Source organism: Nymphalis io, chromosome 5 (assembly GCF_905147045.1).
Source record: "Nymphalis io chromosome 5, ilAglIoxx1.1, whole genome shotgun sequence".
In the NCBI taxonomy this organism is placed as follows: domain Eukaryota; kingdom Metazoa; phylum Arthropoda; class Insecta; order Lepidoptera; family Nymphalidae; genus Nymphalis; species Nymphalis io.
This window is the reverse complement of record NC_065892.1, coordinates 13,668,727-13,691,453: the sequence shown is the minus strand read 5'-3', so window position 1 is coordinate 13,691,453 and position 22,727 is coordinate 13,668,727. Positions and strand designations below refer to the sequence as shown.

Sequence of the window (22,727 nt, the reverse complement as noted above, 5' to 3'; positions counted from 1 at the left end):
TGGCGGCTTCAATCTCGCACGCTATTTCGATACTAAAATAAACAATAAACTCGTTCCAGACTAGATGAGTCCGTTAGTCACCATGTCATAGCATAAATTGAAAGATTCTAAAATAAACATCAGTGGGCGTGCGGAGAATAAAATTTGCTGTGAACTATAGGTATAGTTAAATTTAATTGTTCATTAAAATTTGATCTGTCTCCAATAAAGAATAGATATAAAGATGAATTGCTCACAGACTAGTCGAAATGAGTTAAGGGATTTAGCATCACAAATCTGGCTAAACATACGTATTTCGGCAAAATACATACGACTTCATTTTCCAATACTCCATACATATCAACCAAGTTTGATAACGGCCTTATATTTTTTCCTCTTACAAACACTTAGCCTTGTACCGCGAGTGATGTACACTTGAAATATTTTATGTGAACAAATCTGATAACGCCGTTTCGTGTTGAATAATTTTGAACGTTGAATGAACACAGAAATTGTAATTATAGTTATCGTCTGTGTGCCTGATAATTATTAATTACGTCTAATCTGTGACTAGCTAACTATCAAATGGTAGACACAATATAAATGTATTTCAAATAACAACATATTATTATGGACCAGCTCTTATCGTTATATAAAGTAGAATTGAAAACTTCAAGCATGTAAGAGAAGTTATTGTTTTATTCTCTCGCTTCGAGTACGTATTTCAAAGTTTGTTTCGACGTTTATATTTTTTTTTTCTTGGTTCATAATTTTATTTCAGTACAATACCACTGGGAGAAACTCTCCAACTTCATCCAGTTTTAATCTCTTATCTAGAAGTGGTATACACACTTGGTATTTGGTATTGGATATACACTTATATATACAATCATAAATATATATAAACTTATATGAGAAATAAATAACCATATACATATAATAATACAATTATATGCTTTATAATATTAAATAATAATTATGCAAACGACTTTTAAAAATATGTACGGATTCAGAATGACGAATTTGTCCGTACCGTAAAGGAGTTGCTGTATATTATAGTACAACTCAGACGGATCAGCAATTTATTATCTTGCTCAGAGCGCAAATTGATTGATGTATGAGAGCCAAGAAAGGTAAATCGCTCTTTTAAATAAGTTGGAGTTTGAGGATGGTAGAGTATGGTAAAAAGCAACGAAAGGATTAGTATATTTCGACGCAACCGTATTGGCAGCCACCTTAGTGTTTTACGATGCTGGGTAATATGATTATATGTACGTTATCCAAATATTATGCAAATACACATGTTCTTCAAGCGCTCTAGTTTATTTAGCATTTCCTCAGAAATATCTAAATAGATCGAGTCAGCATAGTCCAAAAGGGGTAATAGCAAAGCTGGCTAAGGTTTTATACGGCAAAAACTTTTTCCAGCGCCTGAGAGAGCGAATGATGGAGAAAAAATTTCGACTCACCTCTTCTACTATTTGAGGAACCCAAGAGAGCGACTTATCTATTATGAGCCCCAAATTTTTAATCGTTGGGAGCAGTGGAAGCGCTATACCATTAAGAACGATGGGAGGGATTTGGGACTAATTGATTTGGTGCTATTGCTGGGAGCTGCCGATAATAGCAACCTGCGATTAGCTCGGATTTATTAAAAGTTCATATGAATGACACCGCATAGTGCCTTTTTATAATTTTACGGATTTTTCCTATATTTGTGCTCCAAGATACTGCTTCTTGTCTTATTTCATGATCCTACGTCAACGGGAAGTACCCTATAGATACCTTTGCGAATATATGAGAAATGCGACATAAACAATAATTGATATTAATTTAAACTTTATACCTCTACGCGTTCCTGAAAAAAGGATGTTGACGAACAGATGGACAGACGAAGTGATCTTAAAATCACTACAAAAGATCTTTAGATTACCTCAATCTTTAGATGGTGAGGTGAGGAACTCTAAAAACCAGCAGAATCATTCCAAGGTTGTATAGGGAAAAGGAAAAGCGAATAATAAATAAAATAAACAATATTTTATACCGATAATTATAAAAACAATGATTTCTAAATGGTTTTGCACGAAACACGAACGAATTAAAATAGAGTAACACTTATAAGATACTCACAAGTAATGTTAAAGTCCTTCGTGGGCAACTAGAAACTAGATCGAACCGAGGCGTTAATACAATTTATGTAGATTCCCTTATAGAATATACATCAGACCGCAACAGACTAACGTAAGGACCTTGAGGTTTTTCGTAAATAAGGTTGGCAGTCTTGTTGCGAGGGCTATATTCGTACCGTCAACAGAAACGTATGTAAAATTACTTATTTTTTAAATAAAAACAATGTACATTTCCGATGTTTTTATTATATTTCATGTAAAAAGCTCGTAAGTAACTTACTTGGTAGTAGGGCTTTGTGCAAGCCCGACTGAGTAGGTGCCACCCACTCATCAGAAATTCTATCGCCAAACAGCAATACCTATCATCAGTCAATCCACTGCCGGACATAGGCCTCTCCAATATCCGGTAAACTGTATATTTATTTATGTCATTTATGTAGTGTTCGATCAAAATAATAATAATATCCGTAAAACGTAATACAGTAACGTTCTTTTTTTATAGTATGGGTAGGCGGACGAGCATATGGGCCACCTTATGATAAGTTGTCACCAACGCCCATAGACATTGGCATTGTAAGAAATGTTAACCATCGCTTACATCGCCAATGCGCCACCGACCTTGGGAGCTAAGATGTTTTGTCCTTTGAGCCTGTATTTACACTCACCCACCCTTCAACCTGATGAGTGGATGGTACCTACCCAGACGAGCTTGCACAAAGCCCTACCACCAGTCTCTACATAAATTAGTTATTTTGTGAGAAACTTTATGCGTTGCATGAAAATCGCTTTTCCAAGCTTAAGTATAATCCAAGCTTAAATATAATTATTGCTAAATTTGCCAAATTACAAAATGAATTTGGCGCACGTTCAAGTTTGAAACTCTTTAATGAAACCTTTTTATTTTGCAGATAACAGTATAAGCAATTAGGTTTTGTTTTTTTTCACCTTATCGCCGTCCATGCTGGACAAAAGCCTCCAACTAACCATCCCAATCTTGGGCATTCAGTATTTGAATATTTTAAATCTTAAATACAGTATGCCTTGCAATAACAAATAAATGGTATTATTATTTCTTAATTATTCGACAAGCGTAGCCCAAATTACTATTAAAATACTACGGAACTGATTTTAGTCTCTTGGGATATACTTGCCAATTATAATTAAGTTCAAGTAAAGCTTCGAAAAATATATTTCAAATTAGGAAGAGCTAAATGTATTTACTTAGTATGTAAGAAGAAACTCGATACTAACACGCAACACGATTTTGAAATATCAAAAAGTGTTTTTTTTTTTGTTAAGTAGGAGATCGGGCAAATAGGCTGATGATAAGTGTAAATCAACCCTCATAGACATTGGAGATGTGAGAAATATAAACTTATTAATTTATATTATCCGTCCATAAAAAAACACAAGCAAATTGCCGAAACTCACAATCGAACCTGCACCGTGTATATGTAACTATTAGTATTTACAGTACAGTAACAGCCTGTAAATATCCCACTACTGGGCTAAGACCTCATCTCCCTTTTTGAGGATCTTCTCCTCAAAAAGGGAGAGGAGGTCTTTGGAGCTTATTCCACCACGCTGCTCCAATGCGGGTTGGTGAAATACACTTGTGGCAAAGTTTCGATGAAATTAGATACATGCAGGTTTTCTCACGATATTTTCCTTCACCGAAAAGCACGAGATAAATTATAACAGAAATTAAGCACATGAAAATTCAAAGGTGCTGGCCCGGTTTTGAACCTACGTTCATCGGTTAAGATTCACGCGTTCTTACCACTGCGTCTTCTCGACTTACTTATTAGTATTTGCTTTAAGTGATTAGATGTACAATTAATATCATAATAATATGATATAATTAATTAACAATTGAAGCAGAAAATCGCTGCCAACAGAGGTATTATTAATAATGAATGGTTCCTAAATCACTGTTAATATTTCATACATTGACCTAATAACTGTTAAATAAATAATTAGTTGTGGATTTAATATATATATAACTATAAATCCATATCGTTTTGCAGCTCAAATTTAAAACTTACTGAAAAAATTGAACTGACGAGATGGTTGGCGTGATTGGTAGATACTTGCCTTTCGCGCCGCAGGTCGTTTCCTACCCAGGGCAGACATTGGTGTGTGTAAACATGTTTGTTTGTCCTTAGTATGGGTGTAATTGTCATATAAGTATGTATTTATAAAAAAAAGAAGTATATCAGTTGTCTGGTTTCCATAGTATAAGCTCTGCTTAGTTTGGGATCAGATAGCCTTGTGTGAATAATATCCCAGGATATTATTATTATTATTAAATTATAAAAATATATAAAAAAATATTTGTGTAAGCACAATCTATATAGAGCTTCTATTTCGATTTTGACATATCAGTGATTTGGCTTTAAGCAAGCATCAATAAGACTTGTGCGCCTAATTTGAAAACAGTTATTTAGGAAACTATAAAACTCTTGTCATTTTTAACTTAAAATGATGATCATTCTTAATAAGAATTACATATTCTTTCAAATTAATTGTAATAAATAATACATGTAAAGCTTTCAAAGGGAGTAAACGTCTACAAAAGCAAAAACGCTCTTATCGACGAAGCATTAAACTTAATTTAAAACTTCACCGCGGAAAGGTTTATTAACGATATTTTGTCTTACCTTTGTATAAGATTAAAACGAGGCATGCCTTTTAAGTTTTGTCGTTTGAAGACAAAAACACAACTAGAACCTTATAGTAGTCTTTATTGTTTTTCAAAGTATTCACCACGTAGCTTAATACACTTTTCCATTCGCTCAAACCAGTTATTATAACATTTATTTCAGTCTAAAGTGGGGGTGTTCAAAATGGCTGACTTGAAAGAAATTAATTTTAAGAAATGTAAAGAAATCGTTAGGGCTTAGGTCAGGACTGTATGGATGGTCAAGAATTTCTACTTTTTCCTGCTTCAAATACTCAATCGTTTGACGAGCGCTTTGTGAGCTTGCGTTGTCGTGGTGCAGGATGATGCGTCGCTTTGAATTAGATTTTCGAAGTTCGGCGATGACTTGTAGTAAACAAACTGTGGTATACCACTCTGCGTTAACCGTTCTACGATCTTCAAGTGCAATAGTCGTAACATGGCCGGTTTTTCCAACGAACGTGGCCACCATCTTCTTTGAAGTGCTTTGAGAACGAACAACTTTAGTCGGCTTTGGCTCGTCTTGAAAGACCCAGATTGTAGATTGTTGTTTGGAATCAGGATCGTAGGCATAGATCCAAGATTCGTCACCACTGATGATGTCGTAGACGTGATTTGACTCTCCTCGGTTGAACCTTTGAAGAGTTTTCTTACACCATCTGACGCGGGCCGCCTTGTGATCGTTGGAAAGCAGATGCGGTATCCAACGGCAAACTAGCTTGCTTACACCAAGCGCTTCATGCAAGATCTTCTGAATGGTTGTCCCTGAGATGCCTAATAGAGCCTCTATCTCTCGATACGTCACATGACGATCTGCGAGAATTAGTTGTCTCACAGCAATGATGTTATCTTCAGTGAAGGCGGATTTTGGGCGTCCTTCGCGAGATTTGTCACTAACACTAGTATGTCCACGCTGGAATTCTAAATACCAGCGTTCGACAGTCTACAGACAATGCTTCATCAATGAACACTCTTAGCTCTTCAAAACACTGAAGCCGTGTCAGGCCTCTTCTAAAGTTGTAGAAAATTATTGCACGAACATTTTCCTTAGAAAGATTCATTTTCGTACGTAACCTGACAGATTCCAATCGACGCTGTGACTAAACAATAGCATTAATCCTAATACTTTCAACTGTTTTGAGATTCAAAATTTAAACACATTTGAATATAGAACAGTTCCAAATTCAAACTTGCCGGGAAATTTTGAAACGACATTACTTAAAAGGCATGCCTTGTAACGAAGAAAAAATTAGTCTTATGAAAAACTGATTTATTTGCCCTCATTTATTTACTGTGTTATATACAGGAAATAAATGAGAGATATAATTCAATGTAGTACATAAAAGAAGTATGTTTTTAAAGTTCACTTTCTTATCATAATTAAAAAACATTATATATAAACATTTTGTGGTTTTACATTGGATAAAGCCAAATTATTTAAATATTTATCTATTGTTATAGTACGAAACCCTCTTTACGCGAGTTCGATTCGCAATTGAAGCTTTATTATATACTTACTTTATATATATATATATATATATATATATATATATATATATATTCCGCTGACAAAACGCTTATTATGCAAGTCTCCAATTCTCTCATGCAAAATATTGGAAATTTTAGGAACTTTTCGACTGAATTTCAATACGAATATATTTTGCTTTATTAGCTAAATATTCAAGATAAATTATTTAATGAGGAGAGTGTGAAACTTGCCAAGCTTAGCTTGATGAGTAATTAATAATATCTTGGGCGTGTTCGGGGACAAATTGGTTCTCGCTCACATAGAAGACTGTTATATACTCGTACACTAAATAACGTTTTATGATTTTACTTCACATTGTAATATTTCAATGTATCTCAGAGATAAGGTGAATTCAGTGGTGCGTCCCGTATGAACTCGGAATTGGTTAATATTTACATCTGCTCACCGCTGAACCATAACCTTATGGAAGCGAGTATTTATACACACTTGAAACATTGAACTTGATATATTTTGTTAAAATTAAATATTAGAATCTGTACGCTACTTAAATATTACCGTTATTAAATATATATATATATATATATATATATATATTCTACATATCAGTGATAAGGTCATTAACTCTATAGGAGTAAGAATTTCAACAAGTTTCATTCCATAGCCGATTAGACACAAACAAACCAACACAAAATAATCCTATGAAGGTTCTGTTTTATAAAGAGATAAAATCTGTACCAATATTATGAATGTGAAAATACGCTGTCTCTCTGATATGCTTTCATGATAGAATACTAAACCGATTTTGATAAAATTTGGTATGAAGCAAGCTTGAACCCCGAGAAAGAATACAGGCCTCGCCTCCAATAAAACTATATATTGATAAATAATGTTCATTAAATATTAAAAAATATCACTTTACTAACATACATCTATGATATTACGACACTTCTATATCTTTGAACGACGCAAATATGAAAGTGTAATTAAATTTCTATTTCAAAGATAATCAATATATATGTTCTGAATACGTCACGGCTCAGCTATTTAGTAAAGTATCTCAATATACATTTTACAGTAATATGTAGCTAATTATAAGTTTTGTTGTAGGCAGGGCATGTAACATGCTGGAGCTTGAGTTCACCTAAGCCAACGTTGATTTAAGGAGCCCTTTTTCAATATATAAGCATTGTTTTTTTTTGTGCATTTCTGAGAATAACCAGGATAAAAGAGACCGTGTGAAAATGAATGAGGCAACTGGCAAATAGGCCATATTTATGCTGATGGTATGTCAACAATGCCTATAATATTTATTTGGATACAATATATTTCTGTATATTTATTTGATTATATTATATATATAATAAGGTTGGTGGTGCATTGGCGATGTAAGCGATAGTTACTATTTCTTACAATGCCAATGTCTATGAGAGTTGGTGACCACTAACCATCAGGAGTCCCATATACCCGTCCGTCTACCTATGAAATAAAAATAAAATAAAAAAAAATACATTTGCACTGTAAGAAATCTTAACCATTCCTTATATCGCCAACCTTGGAAACTAAGATGTTACGTCTCTTCTGCTTGTAGTTATATTGTCTTACTCACCACTCAAACCGGAACACAACAATAAATATTGCTGCTTGCATATAATATAATTGAATAAAACATTAAACAACTCTATTTGCTGTTGTTATTGTTCATCGTTAATTGCTTTGCGAGTAAAAATCTTCAAATTATTTAAAGATTTATAACGCAGGCTTTCATTTAGCATGTTCGGACTTTTAAATTATGTTTTAAATTTGGAAGCATAAAGCAAATTCAGAAGTGTAGTAGTCGGATATTCATTAAAATCTTTAATTAATCCTAGGATATAAACTGCTCTTAAACTAAAACGAAGCCTCATCGCAATCACCGTAGAAATTATAGTGTCTAACCCATCTCACATTACTTACCTTCACGTATTGCCACGGCCCTTATTATGAAATTTCAATATAAACGTGTATTAATATGTTAAATTGTCAATTTGTTTAATAAGTAAAAGTTCATAATGCATGAAAGTTTTCTGCATGTATATTCATGTATAACATTATCACAATTCCGAGTCAGATAAATTGTGTTCGTTTGAATTGTTTTGGCAAGTGAAAATAAAGAAAGGTTTCATTTTATTACATTCAGCCCCAGGAGACGGAATAATATATAAATCATTATGTATCCTGTTCAAAAAGACAATTCATTTCAAACGAATTACCTTTACAAAAAAACCTTTCGACCTTTACCGGCTTAGAAAAAAACAGGATGGTAGTTTTTTTATTATTATTATATTTATTTATTTTTACACTCCGTTATCATTGTTATAAAGTTTGATATATGAATTTCTTTGTCTTTATATATTATACTTTCCAACTATTTCATCTAAATAACACCTAATGCCCATCATCCTTAGAATAGCCCCTATATTTTTGATTTAAAATTTATTTTACATTTAATATTTTCTCTAGCAGTAAGATGTTGCTTTTTTAACTCCATAAATTGATAAATAGCTTAAATGTCGAATAGATGCATTTATTATGCCAAAGATATTTGCATAAATCTTTTAACTGTCACACAGTATTGAAAACTTGTACCGAAGTTTAACAAAATACGGTTTATCTACGTAGATCGCTCCAACTTGGCATACAAGTTAAGAAAACAAACTAAATAAAGAACGCTTGCAATGTTTAAGCTATTTGCGTTAACTTTAAAAACATTTTCTTTCAAACCTTATGCTCAAATTCTAACTTTAAATTTTATTTCTAAATGTACTCGGATAAAAAATTTAACCTACCTTTTCAAATTTTGCATACACGTTGTTAGGGTTACAAAAGAAACATATGGTACCTAAAGCCTACCTCACGGGCGAAGACGTGGGCGGCAACTAGTTACTTATAATGTCGATGAATAAAATAAAATAATCGACTTACCTTTCCAGGACATAAACAAATAAGCTCTATTTCGCACGTATCTTTAGCACAGTATTGGTACTGGCCAATACAAAAATAAAATAATATTAAAACTGCGGTAAAACCGTTAAACGTTAGAAGTTGAAGATAGTTCAAAACAAACAGTGATTCAAAGGCCTTCTTCCTATTGATAAGGCTTAGAGATATTTGTACATCTCTAAGCCTTATATATGCATACATTATGCAGAATTTTAATAGACATATTTCGTCATTATATTTTTCTTCATCATCAACCACGAAATGAATTATAAATGTGTTGTATTTATTACAATCTCAATATAATAATTAACAAAAAAACCTAAAATACATTGAATAAGATTTATTCCATTTTTAATTTACTTAGCAATTTCGAATGGAGACTATCCATAATAATTAAGAGATAGATAAGTTTTCTTTTTCGCCGAATTCACACGAAACTACACAACTAATCTAATTGACATAGCACTTACGACTCTAAAAGCTTATAGTTTTAAGATTGTTATTGGGTTCTGTAGTGCTATAATTATTTATAAAATATATATTACGTTACCAAAAATTACATTAACCTTAAGTTAGTTTTATATTTAAAAAGTAGACAATTTTCAGGTAAGTACATGCGTCGTCAATGACGTTACACATAAAATATTATATATATATATATAACAGTAAAGGTTTTATAATGAATAAGAATCAACGGTTATGAAGCAAGGCCATTGTATCGGCGATATCACCAAGTTGCCATTCGTCGACCAAAATAAATCATTTCGATTGGAATATTCCAAACTGGAACCCAATTGTGCATACGATCATACGACCGAATTGAAATGCACGGTGATATGTATTCATCCCAGTCCTGCAAACTTCCTTTAGAACTGTTAAAGATAAAGCACATACCCGAACAACAATGAAACATGCTCCTCCTATACACATAGACATAGAAGGCATATATTGGTATCACACACTCTTGCGTACATACGAATAATGAACCACATAGTTAAATAGCGTCTTGATGATATCATTATCAGGGCTGTCGTTGCAATATCGCGAAAAATAGGATAGGACGACGAATAAACCTCTTCATATGGAAGACAAAGACTGCTCTAAACAACGCAATAAGAGCTTACAGCTTGGCAATAATCATAAAAAGCAGAAACACTGTGGTGTTCGAAGATCGGACCAAAACCTAATGTTGCGACATTTGACAGTTAATTACATGTTACTTTCCAAGGATCGGAGAGGATGCGGGATCAAATTGATATAACGCATCCGTTGCTCCTCCCATGCTGTGCTCCGTTCTTGGCTCGTGGCTCTCCTCAGGGGGCGAAGGTAATTTCGCCCCCCTAATTACCTTATATATACATTATTGAAGTAGTGAATGTTTTATTCAAAAACTTTGCTCTCCAACATTAATATAGTGATTATCTTATAATAATCGTTAAATCAGTAATTAAGATTCATATTTTGAGATAAATCTTAAAAATTCAAAACTTAAATAAACAGAGCTTAAAAAAAATTATAAAATAAACTATCATCGATATAATTGATACAAATTTAAAAATTACGCTATTTTTTGTAAGAAGTAAGCGGACAAATGGAATATATAGTAAGTATATGATAAGTAAACACCACAATCGACTTCGCAATAAATATTAACCATTCCAAAAATCACCCATGCGCCACCATTATTTAGACCTAATAAGTTACGTCCCTTGTGCCGCAATTACACTGAATCACCCTTCGAACTGAATTACTCAACAATCGTGCTAAATAGTGCTGTTTGGGGACAGAATAAATAATGAATGGGTGGTACTTACCCTTTGGGCTTTGTCTATATCCAAGTAATTATAAATATTAATTAAATTTCCTAAATATACATAGACATTTGATAATAAATAATCTAAACGTATTTCCACCTTCTATGTACGATAAAATTATAAGCATTATTTCAAAGCCAATTCTCTTACCTATGGTATAAGCTCCTAAGCTTTAGAACACTTCACGCCACATTTGGAGGTTATCCAAGCCATTGTTTGCTAATTATTGCTGCATAGCTTCCAGCTAACTATTTTAGCTTTTATATCGAAATTACCCGTTTCACAAATAATATTTTTGTAGTTAAAACAAAATGAATGTAGTCGATAAAATAAATAAAATTTGTTATTAAAATAAAATTTCAATAACAAATTTATGCATATTATTTCGTAGTTGAATTAATTGAATTCGTATAAACATATATATTTTTATATATGCGAGCGTCATCACGTCAAGGGACCGCAATGTCAAATCAATCGGACCTGTGAAAGTCGGTAAGACCTTATTGTTAAGTAATAAATAAGCTGTTTAAGTAATAAATAAGCTGTTTAATGATTCACAAACGCCTGAACAAATCTTCATAATTTATAGCTCCAAACCATCTCAACACAAAAAGTTTAAAAAGCCACATCAAAATCGGTTCACACTTTCAGGAGCTACGATCCCTCAGAAAACGCACAGACATTTGACATAGATACACAGACGCACACGTTAAACTTATAACAAACCTCTTTTTACGTCGAGGGTTAATAATAATATATACAAATCTAATTTAAAAATATCTGCTGTACAAATCATGACTACATGGGATCGAAGCATTATTCTAGCAAAATTTCGCCGTTGAATAGGCGGAAAATTCAACAGGTAATTTGTAACCAGTTAAGGCAATATTAAAACAAAGTAATATATGTTTTTGCAATGTTCAGACATTAAAGTTGAAGTTGGTGTTTCAAGTGCAATCGAATCAAACATATAATTTGGAAATAGAGACAAATACTTGAGCCATGTTTTTGCTTTAACATTTTCCACAGCGGCTGCGACTTTAAATATTGTTTCCTTGATATAAAATGGACTGTAATTCTGTATTATTTGATTGTAAATTACAATTAATCAATAGTAAGACAAGTGAAACTTATGAATGTTTCTTCAAATATTTATGTTATGGAGTAAGATTAAAAACACATTATATACTATATAATGCGCGATATATGTGCCTACATTTGGTAGAATACCTTCCAAAATATCTCCTATGATAATTTTATTAAGTATAAAGCGTCTAATAAATGAGTATCGTAATATAAATTGAGATGGGATTTCTATCCGAGTGTATTATTATATATTTCCTTGAATTATATTATATAATAACAAAATTGAGATCAGAACAGAGCATATAAAAGCTAATTTCATTTTAGCGAAATTACAAAATTTCGCTAAAATATTAAAAATCAATTTCGTTTTAGAATCTCTTGAATAAATACTTGAGTTTTACATTTATTAATACGATTATATAAGCAACAGATTAACCTTACTCTTTAAAGACTTTATCCATTGAAAGAAATAAAGTTTTTCATCACTGCTGTATAAAAATAACCAAACCACGGAGATCAAAAACGAAGAGATTTATTTTTTTACTTATAACGATGTACAAATTACCAGCTCTAAAATAAATTTAAACTACAATTTAACTATTTTTTAACAACTATGATATGACTCGAACACACGTTAATGAAAGTCAAATCGCATCTAGCACCAAGTGGTAATGGGTAATAACACACAAGACGTTATGCACGCTAAAATTAGCGTTGTATTATGATGTCGCCCCGTAAAGAAGACATAGGATCGTAAATATATACTGGACGTAATTTCTTGATACATCTGACATCTAAGAAACATATTAATATTCTGAACGAAGCGCAGTCTTCCGTGTTATTTTTTTGTAACGGTAAAAAATACAATGGAATACAAGTACTACTATTTTATGTAAGAGAGGGCAAACGAGCAAGAGGCTCATCTGATGGATAGTGACAAACATCTTTCATGGATACCTGCAACACCCGAAGGCCTTGCAGGTGCGTCGCCTTTAAGGAATAAGCACGCTCTTTTCTTGAAGGTTTCATATCGGTTCTCTCGGAATGTTTATGCTGATAGATTATGGCAGAAATAAAGCACGCGAAAATACACGAAAAATAGAATAACAGAAATTCTTGACAAAAACCCTATAATTTTTATTTGCTCAACCTGCTGTTCTAGACCAGGACCTCAAGTTTTGTATACGTACTTGCTGACTACCAAAGTGATGAGCTTTCCATATGATAGACTAAAACAATTAAAGCCAGATAATAGGAACGCGTGGCGCCTATGTTTTGTATATCGACCCTTACAAATACGCGATGCAGATAACAGAGTCACACGATATATTTGGATTATTAACGTCACACGGATGTATGTTAATGGCATATTAACGTTCATAAGTTTCTCTAATCGTATTATAAAATATGCGAAATTATAATAATATATTGTACGATGGTGTACGTAGATCATTAGACAAGTAAATGACGTAATATATCAAACACGTGGATATTTTTATTTCATTTGTGTTAAATACGACTCATATTTGACGGTGAAGGAAAACTTTATGCATAAACTTCAAAAGAAAGAACTATTTCCAAATGTTTCCTTACGGGAATAAGTTCCAAGCCTTTTCTTAATAAGTGAAGAGAGGACAGAAGAAGAGTTTGTTCAGCAGTGGAATATTACGGACAATTATTATTTCTAAACAATTAAAGTCAGAAACTAATATTAATTCGACTATAAAAAACCCAAGTATTAATAATAAAAATAATGCCCTTCGGACCGATTTCAGACACGAAGGCCAATCTCAAGAGAGATTAGCCAACTAAGCAGGAGATATTATAGTGCATAAGTATGTACACAAACACAGGTGCACTCTCTATTCGCTAACTCCCATAATCCGATAGGACGGCCATCAACGGCTTTACGTGCTTTCCGAGGCATGGGAGTGTTAAACACTTCCAGCTTCCAGACTCGGGCTGCTACTGAGAATTTTCGACAGAAAAACCTAATAACTTTTTATTACCCAATTATGATTACAATCATATTAATAGTTTTAAGATTATTTTCATCCGAATTATGAATGGGTAGACATAATCCCAGTAAAGTTGACTTGAGTGGTTGTAATATATTGGGGCGGTAATGAGCTTAGGGTAATGGATAGTTTTAGGAAGACTTTTACTGATGAAAACATACAGATTAAATTAGCAGACCCACTCTTTGCAATTCGTTATATAAGAACATGTTTTGTTTTATAACCTTAGTTACTTTTTGATTTTTATTAATTTATTATATGTATATAAGTAGATTAATAAGAATTTCTATATATTTTTTTTTAATTTGACGTTTTTAATTTAATCTTCGATTCGGATTATCTTAGCTATTTCAAATTATCCTTTGAAATAAAAATTTACATCAGATGAACATAAAATATTGGTTTTTATATACTTTGGCTATAACCAAAAAGAAAAAATAATGAAACTTATTAGTATTCTTGTTTTAATTTGTGTATTCATGTGTGTATCTACTAACCAGTCTTGAAGCAGCGTGATGGGGTAAGCTCCAAATATTCTCTTCAAGGGGAAAGGAGCCCTTTCTCCAGCCGTAAGATATTATCAAGCTATTACTTCTACTTTTTAGACTTACTAAGTTAGACATGCGTTAAATTAGGATACTTCCCAGATTTTTTAAGGTTGTTGATCGTTGTTTCGCCACTGAGAATTGTATCCTGAAGTTTTATAGCCTATAAACTTTCTAAATAAATTCAAATAAAGTCGGTCTGAGTATGCCTGAGATTAGCGCGGTAAATATACCCGAGTTCTTACCACGATCAGTACTTTCTATTTTGCCTGAACTGACTAGTGCTAATGTGATACATACGCCAATATACAAACGACATGATTGTCGGAACGTTGAATCTGCCGGTCTGGCCTAATGGTATACAGTAACAGCTACAGCCTGTTAATGTCCCACTGCTGGGCTAAGGCCTCCTCTCCCTTTTGAGGAGAAGGTTTGGAGCTTATTCCACCACGCTGCTCCAATGCGGATTGGTAGAATACACATACGGCATAATTTCAATGAAATTGCATATGTCATGCAGGTTTCCTCACGATGTTTTCCTTCACCGTAAAGCACGAAACGAATTATAAACACAAATTAAGCACATGAAAATTCAGTGGTGCTTGCTCGGGTTTAAACCTACGATCATCGGTTAAGATTCACGCGTTCTAACCACTAGGCCATCTCGGCGTCTGGTATAGCTGTATGAAGGTTGATCTTTCATTAGTGCTGACTAATGAAAGGTTAACCTTAAAGGTTTTCAACTATCACAAATAATTCTAAAGTAAATAATTGTATCGAGCCTTGTAGTTGTACTACGGTTAAACGCTTTACTATATTTCTTACTATTTTAGGAATAGCTGATTTAAAATAAATAATAGTTTTTCGTTAAAATAGATATTTCAAAGATCTTTTAAGATCTATAAAAAATTATTACTAATACGTCAGTTCTATGTAACGAAGGTTCAGAATGTGAATTCTACCTTTAGAAGAGCCGGCAAGAATCTATTTAGTTGCTAAGGTGCTGTAACGTGACATTTTTATAAGAATATTAAAAGTTTATCACATAACATTGAAACAATTTTTGGATTGATAACTCCTTTGGTAAATCCGCTTGACTTGTTAACATAATAATAATAATAATGTCCTTCAGACTGATTTCGGCCACGGCGGCCAATCTCAAGAGAGTTTAGCCAACTACGCAGGGGATATTATTTTGCACAAGTATGTGCACAAACACAGGTGCACTCTCTATTCCCTAACTCTCATAATCCGATAGGACGGCAAATCGACACGACCGGAAAGAGTTCAGGTGCAGGACCAACGGCTTTACGTGCTTTCTGAGGGACGGGAGTGTACACACTTCCAACTTCTAGATTCCGGGCTAACTAGATAACTTTTTTATTGGCCCGACCTGGGAATTGAACCCAGGACCTCCGGGTCTGCGGTCTTACATCAAGCCACTAGGCCAACGAGGCAGGAGTAGGCTTGTTAACATACTCCAACGCAAATACAAAACCCTGTTTAACTCTGCCGTAATCAGTTAAATAACTGAAGATGTAAAAAAATTTAATGCAACAATATTCTACGTAATCCTCGACCTGAAATAAAAGCGCAATCAGTTACTGTTAAATTAAGATTCTTTTAATATTTAAGATATTAAGCGAATTTATGCGATCATTAGAGAATTATGTATAGGAATAAAATAAGATTAATGAAGACTTAGAAAATTAAACTTTAATGAAAATACATTAATGTTTTTAGTATTACGTTTTAATGCTAAATAAATAATGAAACTAATTATGTAGATTGTTTAGAATGAGTTCATCAAAGATCTGAATTTTATTATCATGTTTTGTGTATGATATTAAAACAGGTGCTTCAGCAGACGTGATATAAGAATTTGTAGCAGAAAAGTTTCACTTAAATGTTTATAGAAATGTTAAATTCAAATTTGATCTTCAAAATTTGAAAACAATTAATTATATGACGTTAGATACGTATTTCTAATAAAGTTAAAGCCAATGTAAATATCAAACAGTTTCCTATAGGATTTTGCATGATTTGAAATTCCTACTAAATGTTCAGATCAAAATCTTTCAATTGAAAAAGTAGGATTTAAATTACATATATTATTGAGTTAAAAATTCTGCACTGCTGTTAGAACACAGAGATGGCCCAGCGGTAAGAGCGCGTGAATCTTAACCGATGATCGTGGGTTCAAACCTGGGCAAGAACTACTTCATGTGCTTAATTTGTGATTATAATTCATCTCGTACTTGACGGTGAAGGAAAACATAGTGAGGATACCTACATGTGTCTAATTTAACTGAAATCCTACCACATGTGTATTCCGCCACATTGGAGTAGCGTGATGGAATAAAATCCAAAACCTTCTCCTCATAAAACGGAGAGGAGGCCTTAGCCCAGCAGTGAGACATTCACATGCTGTTACTGTTACTATTTTTACATAAAGCAATATTACAATAATTTCCCACGCATGATCAATTATATGAATTGATTAAGGTATAATATTACCCAAATTCAATTACTAACGATAATTTATTATAAGATCGGTTTATGATTTAAGCAATCAATTTTGATTTTGAACGATATACGACCCTTACTAATCCTACATAACTACAGATATTTACACTGAAAATGACTCGGGTATAATGAATGAATGACGAATGTATTGTGTCACTAAAATTCCATTAATTGTACTAGCTATCATTGTTGTCGTTCTTATAATAGTAATTAATTCAATATTTATATCAATAGCAATGTTTTATTATTTAAAAACAATGTCTAGTTTTTGTTAAACATATTTTACATATTATTAAAGGAGATAAGGATATTCCGCTAAAGCCTAGGTATGAAGTGAAATAAATGGTAATAAAATATAAATCTTACCTTCTCATATATTGGAATTTGATCACGATGAAGATGAGCAGCGTATTAGCAGACAGCGAGGCGGTCAGCACTACCACATACAACACTATTATCACCACATCAGGGTTGTAGAACACGTCCAGGTCCATTGAAGTTACCCCCCACAATTCAGTCTCATTCCTCCCTCCATCCCACGACGAATTCAATGTTTTTAGAGGCATAACGTGAAATATTTATTGTCTTGTATTGTTCACACTATTTCCATCAAACATATTATTTATCTCAGTTTTAAATTATTACCTTATATAATTAAACAGTTTTGTAAGATTTCAAAAATCTTATTTAGGATATTCCTTTAATATTTTGCTATGGTTAAAACAAAAAATTATTTGTGAAGCGATTAAATAAAATAAATATAGTTAGGTCACGTGATGGTAAATGGCCATTTTCAGATGTTGCATGTAACTTCAAACTCATATAAAAAATACGCGTCTCTGCTTGGTGAGGGGAGTGTCATTTAAACAACAAATCCCTATAAAAACAACCCTTATCAACCCCAAGATCGACATGCAATTTTCTAATGCCAATCTGTCAATCGTAAAAACGTCAAATATACTCGTATAAATGTCAAAGTTCGCCAATTATGTCCATACCTCATATTGAAATTACAATTAATAAGAATAAGTAAAATAAAAACATTTCCCTGAAGTATTTTATGTTTGTTTTCCGAACCGGTGCTAGTTTCTAGTTTAACTATACTGGTGGTAGAGCTTTGTGCAAGCTCATCTGGGTAGGTACCATATCTCCTTTTTTCTTTACAATCAAATTTATCATATAATAGAATAAATAATAGCAGACCTGAAGTTGACACACTTCGAGAAAAAGAAATAATATACTTGGCGGTATTCTATGGCGTAGCAATACGAAGTATTGTTGTGTTCAGGTTTAAAGGGTGAGTGAGCCAGTGTAATTACAGGTACAAGGGACATAACATCTTAGTTCCTAAGGATGGTGAGTTGACATTATACAGAATTCATAGTAGCCATGGACCTGCCTGTTTCTGTTGAATCACTTGCACAATAACCTATAAATTACAAGTAATATTTTCAAGGCCTTTTATTTAACAATATTGTAATATATTCAGAATTGCATTCAAAAGCGGTTCTGAAATTTTACTCTTAATAATTATACACAGTACAGTAACAGCCTGTTAATGTCCCACTGCTGGACTAAGACCTCCTCTCCCTTTTAAGGAGAAGGTTTGGAGCTTATTCCACCACGCTGCTCCAATGCGAATACACATGTGGCATAATTTCAATGAAATTAGACATATGCAGGCTTCCTCGCGATGTTTTCCTTCACCGTAAAGCACAAGACGAATTATAAACACAAATTAAGCACATTAAAATTCAGTGGTGCTTGCCCAGGTTTAAACCCACGATTTTCGGTTAAGATTCACGCGTTCTAACCACTGGGCCATCTCGGCTATAATTATATATATATATATATATTTGAGATTCTTAAAGAATTATTGAAACATATCAAATTACAAAACCAATTTCAAAAAATAGCCTCCATGTTAAACTAAAAATTTAAAAAACATATTTAAATACGCATAAGAATATTTTTGGTAGCGTGTTTGTCGGTGTTAACCAAAACAAATTAGGCAAAACTATTGAAATATGAAAACCGTCACACACTAAACGTCATACAGCTACAGGATAGGAAAGTCAGCTACACTAAGTACACTACACACTATGACGGCTAAACTTCTTTTAAAACTATTTCCAAACTATCACTCCGACTGTGTTTTTAGTAATTACCCGGTTGTATTATCTTTATAATCCAGTGCAATAATATAAAATTTTAAGTCATCAGTTTTTTTTTTTTAATTTTAAATTTAGAAGAGATAGGTTTAAAGATCTTCACTCCAATATTCACAACACAAACTCACTTACATGAAAACAATAAGTTAAAGTAAAACCATGTACCCATGAACCCATTTAAATGTATTTTTAGAAGTAATTTGAATGTACTTCTAAAGTGGGTAGTTTTAAATAATGTTTCGATAGCTCAGTCTTGAATACATTAAATGAGCTCATGTTTTAAAATAGACGGCAATTTATTATAAATATTTCTTTATGATAAAATAATACATGAATCTTTAATAACATACAGGTTATAGGTATATAACATAACAAAATTTAAGTGCTAAAATAAAAAATTGCATTTCTTTATTTTTATATTACTAGCTTGGATAAATAATTGTAAAAAAAATTAATTCGTAAGTTGGGAGAAATAAATAAATCTAAAAAATGTGTGATCACGTCACATTAACGGTTGAATGAGTCTTTGCCCAACTTACATTAGATAAATAAACATAAAAACATTGACAATGAAGAAATTGACAAAGTCACTAATGTATTTTTTTTTAAAACAAAAATAAAACGACTTTTATGTTTTTATCAAATATCAAATATTATTTATACCAGCCTGTAAAAACAGTTCTAGGAATGCCAAGAAAGTACAACATTATTATGCCGTATGTGTGACGTCATTTGACATTTACATCTGTTTAGAATGAAATTTTGTTTCATTTTTAACAGACGAAAATGCAAAGCAAAAATTATGATTGAAAACTAAAGAATTTCGAAAAAAGAAAAATCATGGATCCCAATGTGTTATATCTAGTTTCAATTTATGTGATAATATGTGTATGTTAAAAAAATGAAATGTCGATTTTTGTGTAGCGAGTGATTAGTTATACAATGCCGCGTCTTCTTCTTTATAATGTCTAATCTATGATGACAAAAAGAGATAATTCACTGTTTATCTGAACACCCGCTGAACAACGTTTATAAGTAAGGCAGTTAGTAATAAAGTAAAATATGAAATAATATATTTCATTGCATAATTGTAAAAGTTATGAAAAACAGAAAATGTAAAATACCTTTCAGCTAACGTTCTCTTTTAGAAACAGCCTGACCTAGCCCGTCTGTAAAACGTATTTGCATAATAGCACTCACTCACTTATCATAAAACATTATGCTATTATTATCCAATGATTTACTAACTTGAAACTCGGCTTAAAGGAAATTTGTATCAGAGTTAAGGAAAAAAGGTCATTATTTTCTATGTAATAAATATATCATTATTTGTTTATTTCCGAAACCATTACTAGAGAAATAATGAAATTGAATATTTTTATTAAATTATTATAAAATATTGAGCCGTAATTATTAAAAACCGAGAATCTTAGCCAATGATTCTGAATTTATGGCCGTGTAAGCATCACTGAATTTTCATGTGTTTAGTTTGTGTTTATAATTCATCTCTCGACTGCCTCGTTAGTCTGATGGCTACATCTAAGGCCGCGGACCTCCGTCCTGGATTCAAATCCAAGGTCAGGCCAGTAAAAAGTTATTGAGATTTTCTATCGAATATTCTCAGTAACAGCACGGAGTCTAGAATAATATATATTTAGCAAATATCTTACTTCACATATGTACTAAATATTACAATCTTATACAGTCCCCCATATAAGGTTCTGCTATTTACGATAAAATTTTTCGGCTGTGCAGAAAAGCGACCGAATCGTTGATTTTATCTCTTGTATTCGTTGATATAGCCTTATCTCAATTTACAACTTTTTTTTCAGTGTTTTATAACCAAATATGAAAACGCTAAAAGCTAAGCCATTGCCGTCTATATATATGACATGATACGTGTGAATCTTAATCGAGCCAGTTTCTATTTTAAAAGAAAATATATGTAGCTGACTGAACTTTGAATAAACACTGGGTTTTTAATATCATTCTCTATGGTATATTAACTGCCTCGTCCCTTGGCCTAGTTTATTAGGAAATGCAACATGAACCGACACAGACTTTAAGGTCACGGATTTTAATCCCGGTTAATTAAAAAAATATTAGATACTCGAGTCAAGGGGATCAGTAGCTGGTGGGAATAGGATTTAGTACTTATTATATCTCCTGCGACGGCTAGTATTGGAGATTTTCGATCGAGATCAAACTTCGCCCAGGTCGAACTGAATACACGGAATGAACGAAACGATAATGGTAAAAAAATTAAATTCAATTTCCAATTAATTAATAACTAATCTCACTACTAACTACTTTCTTAACGTCCTCGAATCGATTGAAAGAAATTCTCCAATTAAACAAAAATATGCTTACAAATTATTATATTATAGGCACACGAAAGTTTACAAACGAAACTTTTAAAATAGAAATAATTTGATTTTAAATAATATCTATACCTAAAAGACGAATATTTCAATAACATTTTGTTCTTTTTGCAAAACTAATTAAATTCCGAAATGACGGACAAAATATTTATGTTTACTTTACATTTGCGAACTTTACTCTTTAAGATAAGACTATAATCTGACTTCGCGCGATGAGATCAAATATCTGCTTAGATCATTAATTATACTAAAATATGATGACCATCTGGTTTAGGATCTAATTCGAAACAAATATTCATCATATTATATATCCATGGTTGGTAGCGCATTGACGATGTAAGGGATAGTTAATATGCGATACGATTACCATCCATTTACATCCATTACCATCAGGTCGAATATCTGCCAATCTGACTACCTATTTTTAATAAAAATAATTGAATAACGAAACTCTAGTAAGCTCTTGGAACAATCTTATGTTACTAAACGGTACGTATTAACAACCCAAATATATTCAAATTGATATTATAATAAACGCCTTCCATTGTTACCGTGTAACACACGCACATATACATACATACACACATACAAACATATATAGATATATTGATAATGGGACATCTGATGATCCCCCGCTTATCAAGCAAACATGTTACCCATTTAAGATGTTATTACTCTTGACTTATCTCGGTAATCAAACTGGCGGGCATTGAATTAAAACCTATTCATAATAAATAGTTTCTACTCCTTACTAACAGTAGTCATCATTATATAGAACGCAATAATCTTTACTTCCATCTCACATTTATATTCATATTTTTTATTATTTAGTTATCCTAAAGTTAGAGCAAAAAGAAAGCCGAGATGGCCTAGTGGTTAGAACGCGTGAATCTTAACTGACGATCGTGGGTTCAACCCGGGCAAGCACCA

General features: G+C 32.5%; 1 protein-coding gene across 1 annotated transcript in view; it reads right to left on the bottom strand.

Annotated features, from left to right (window-relative positions):
- LOC126768419 (QRFP-like peptide receptor) overlaps positions 1 to 17,811 on the bottom strand; it is a 146,094-nt gene extending 128,283 nt beyond the window's left edge. Inside the window, exon 1 of the mRNA XM_050486448.1 lies at positions 17,612 to 17,811. Within this exon, the coding sequence (XP_050342405.1) occupies positions 17,612 to 17,811 (200 nt within the window). The remainder of the gene's footprint in view (positions 1 to 17,611) is intronic.
- Between the last annotated feature and the right edge of the window lie 4,916 nt (positions 17,812 to 22,727).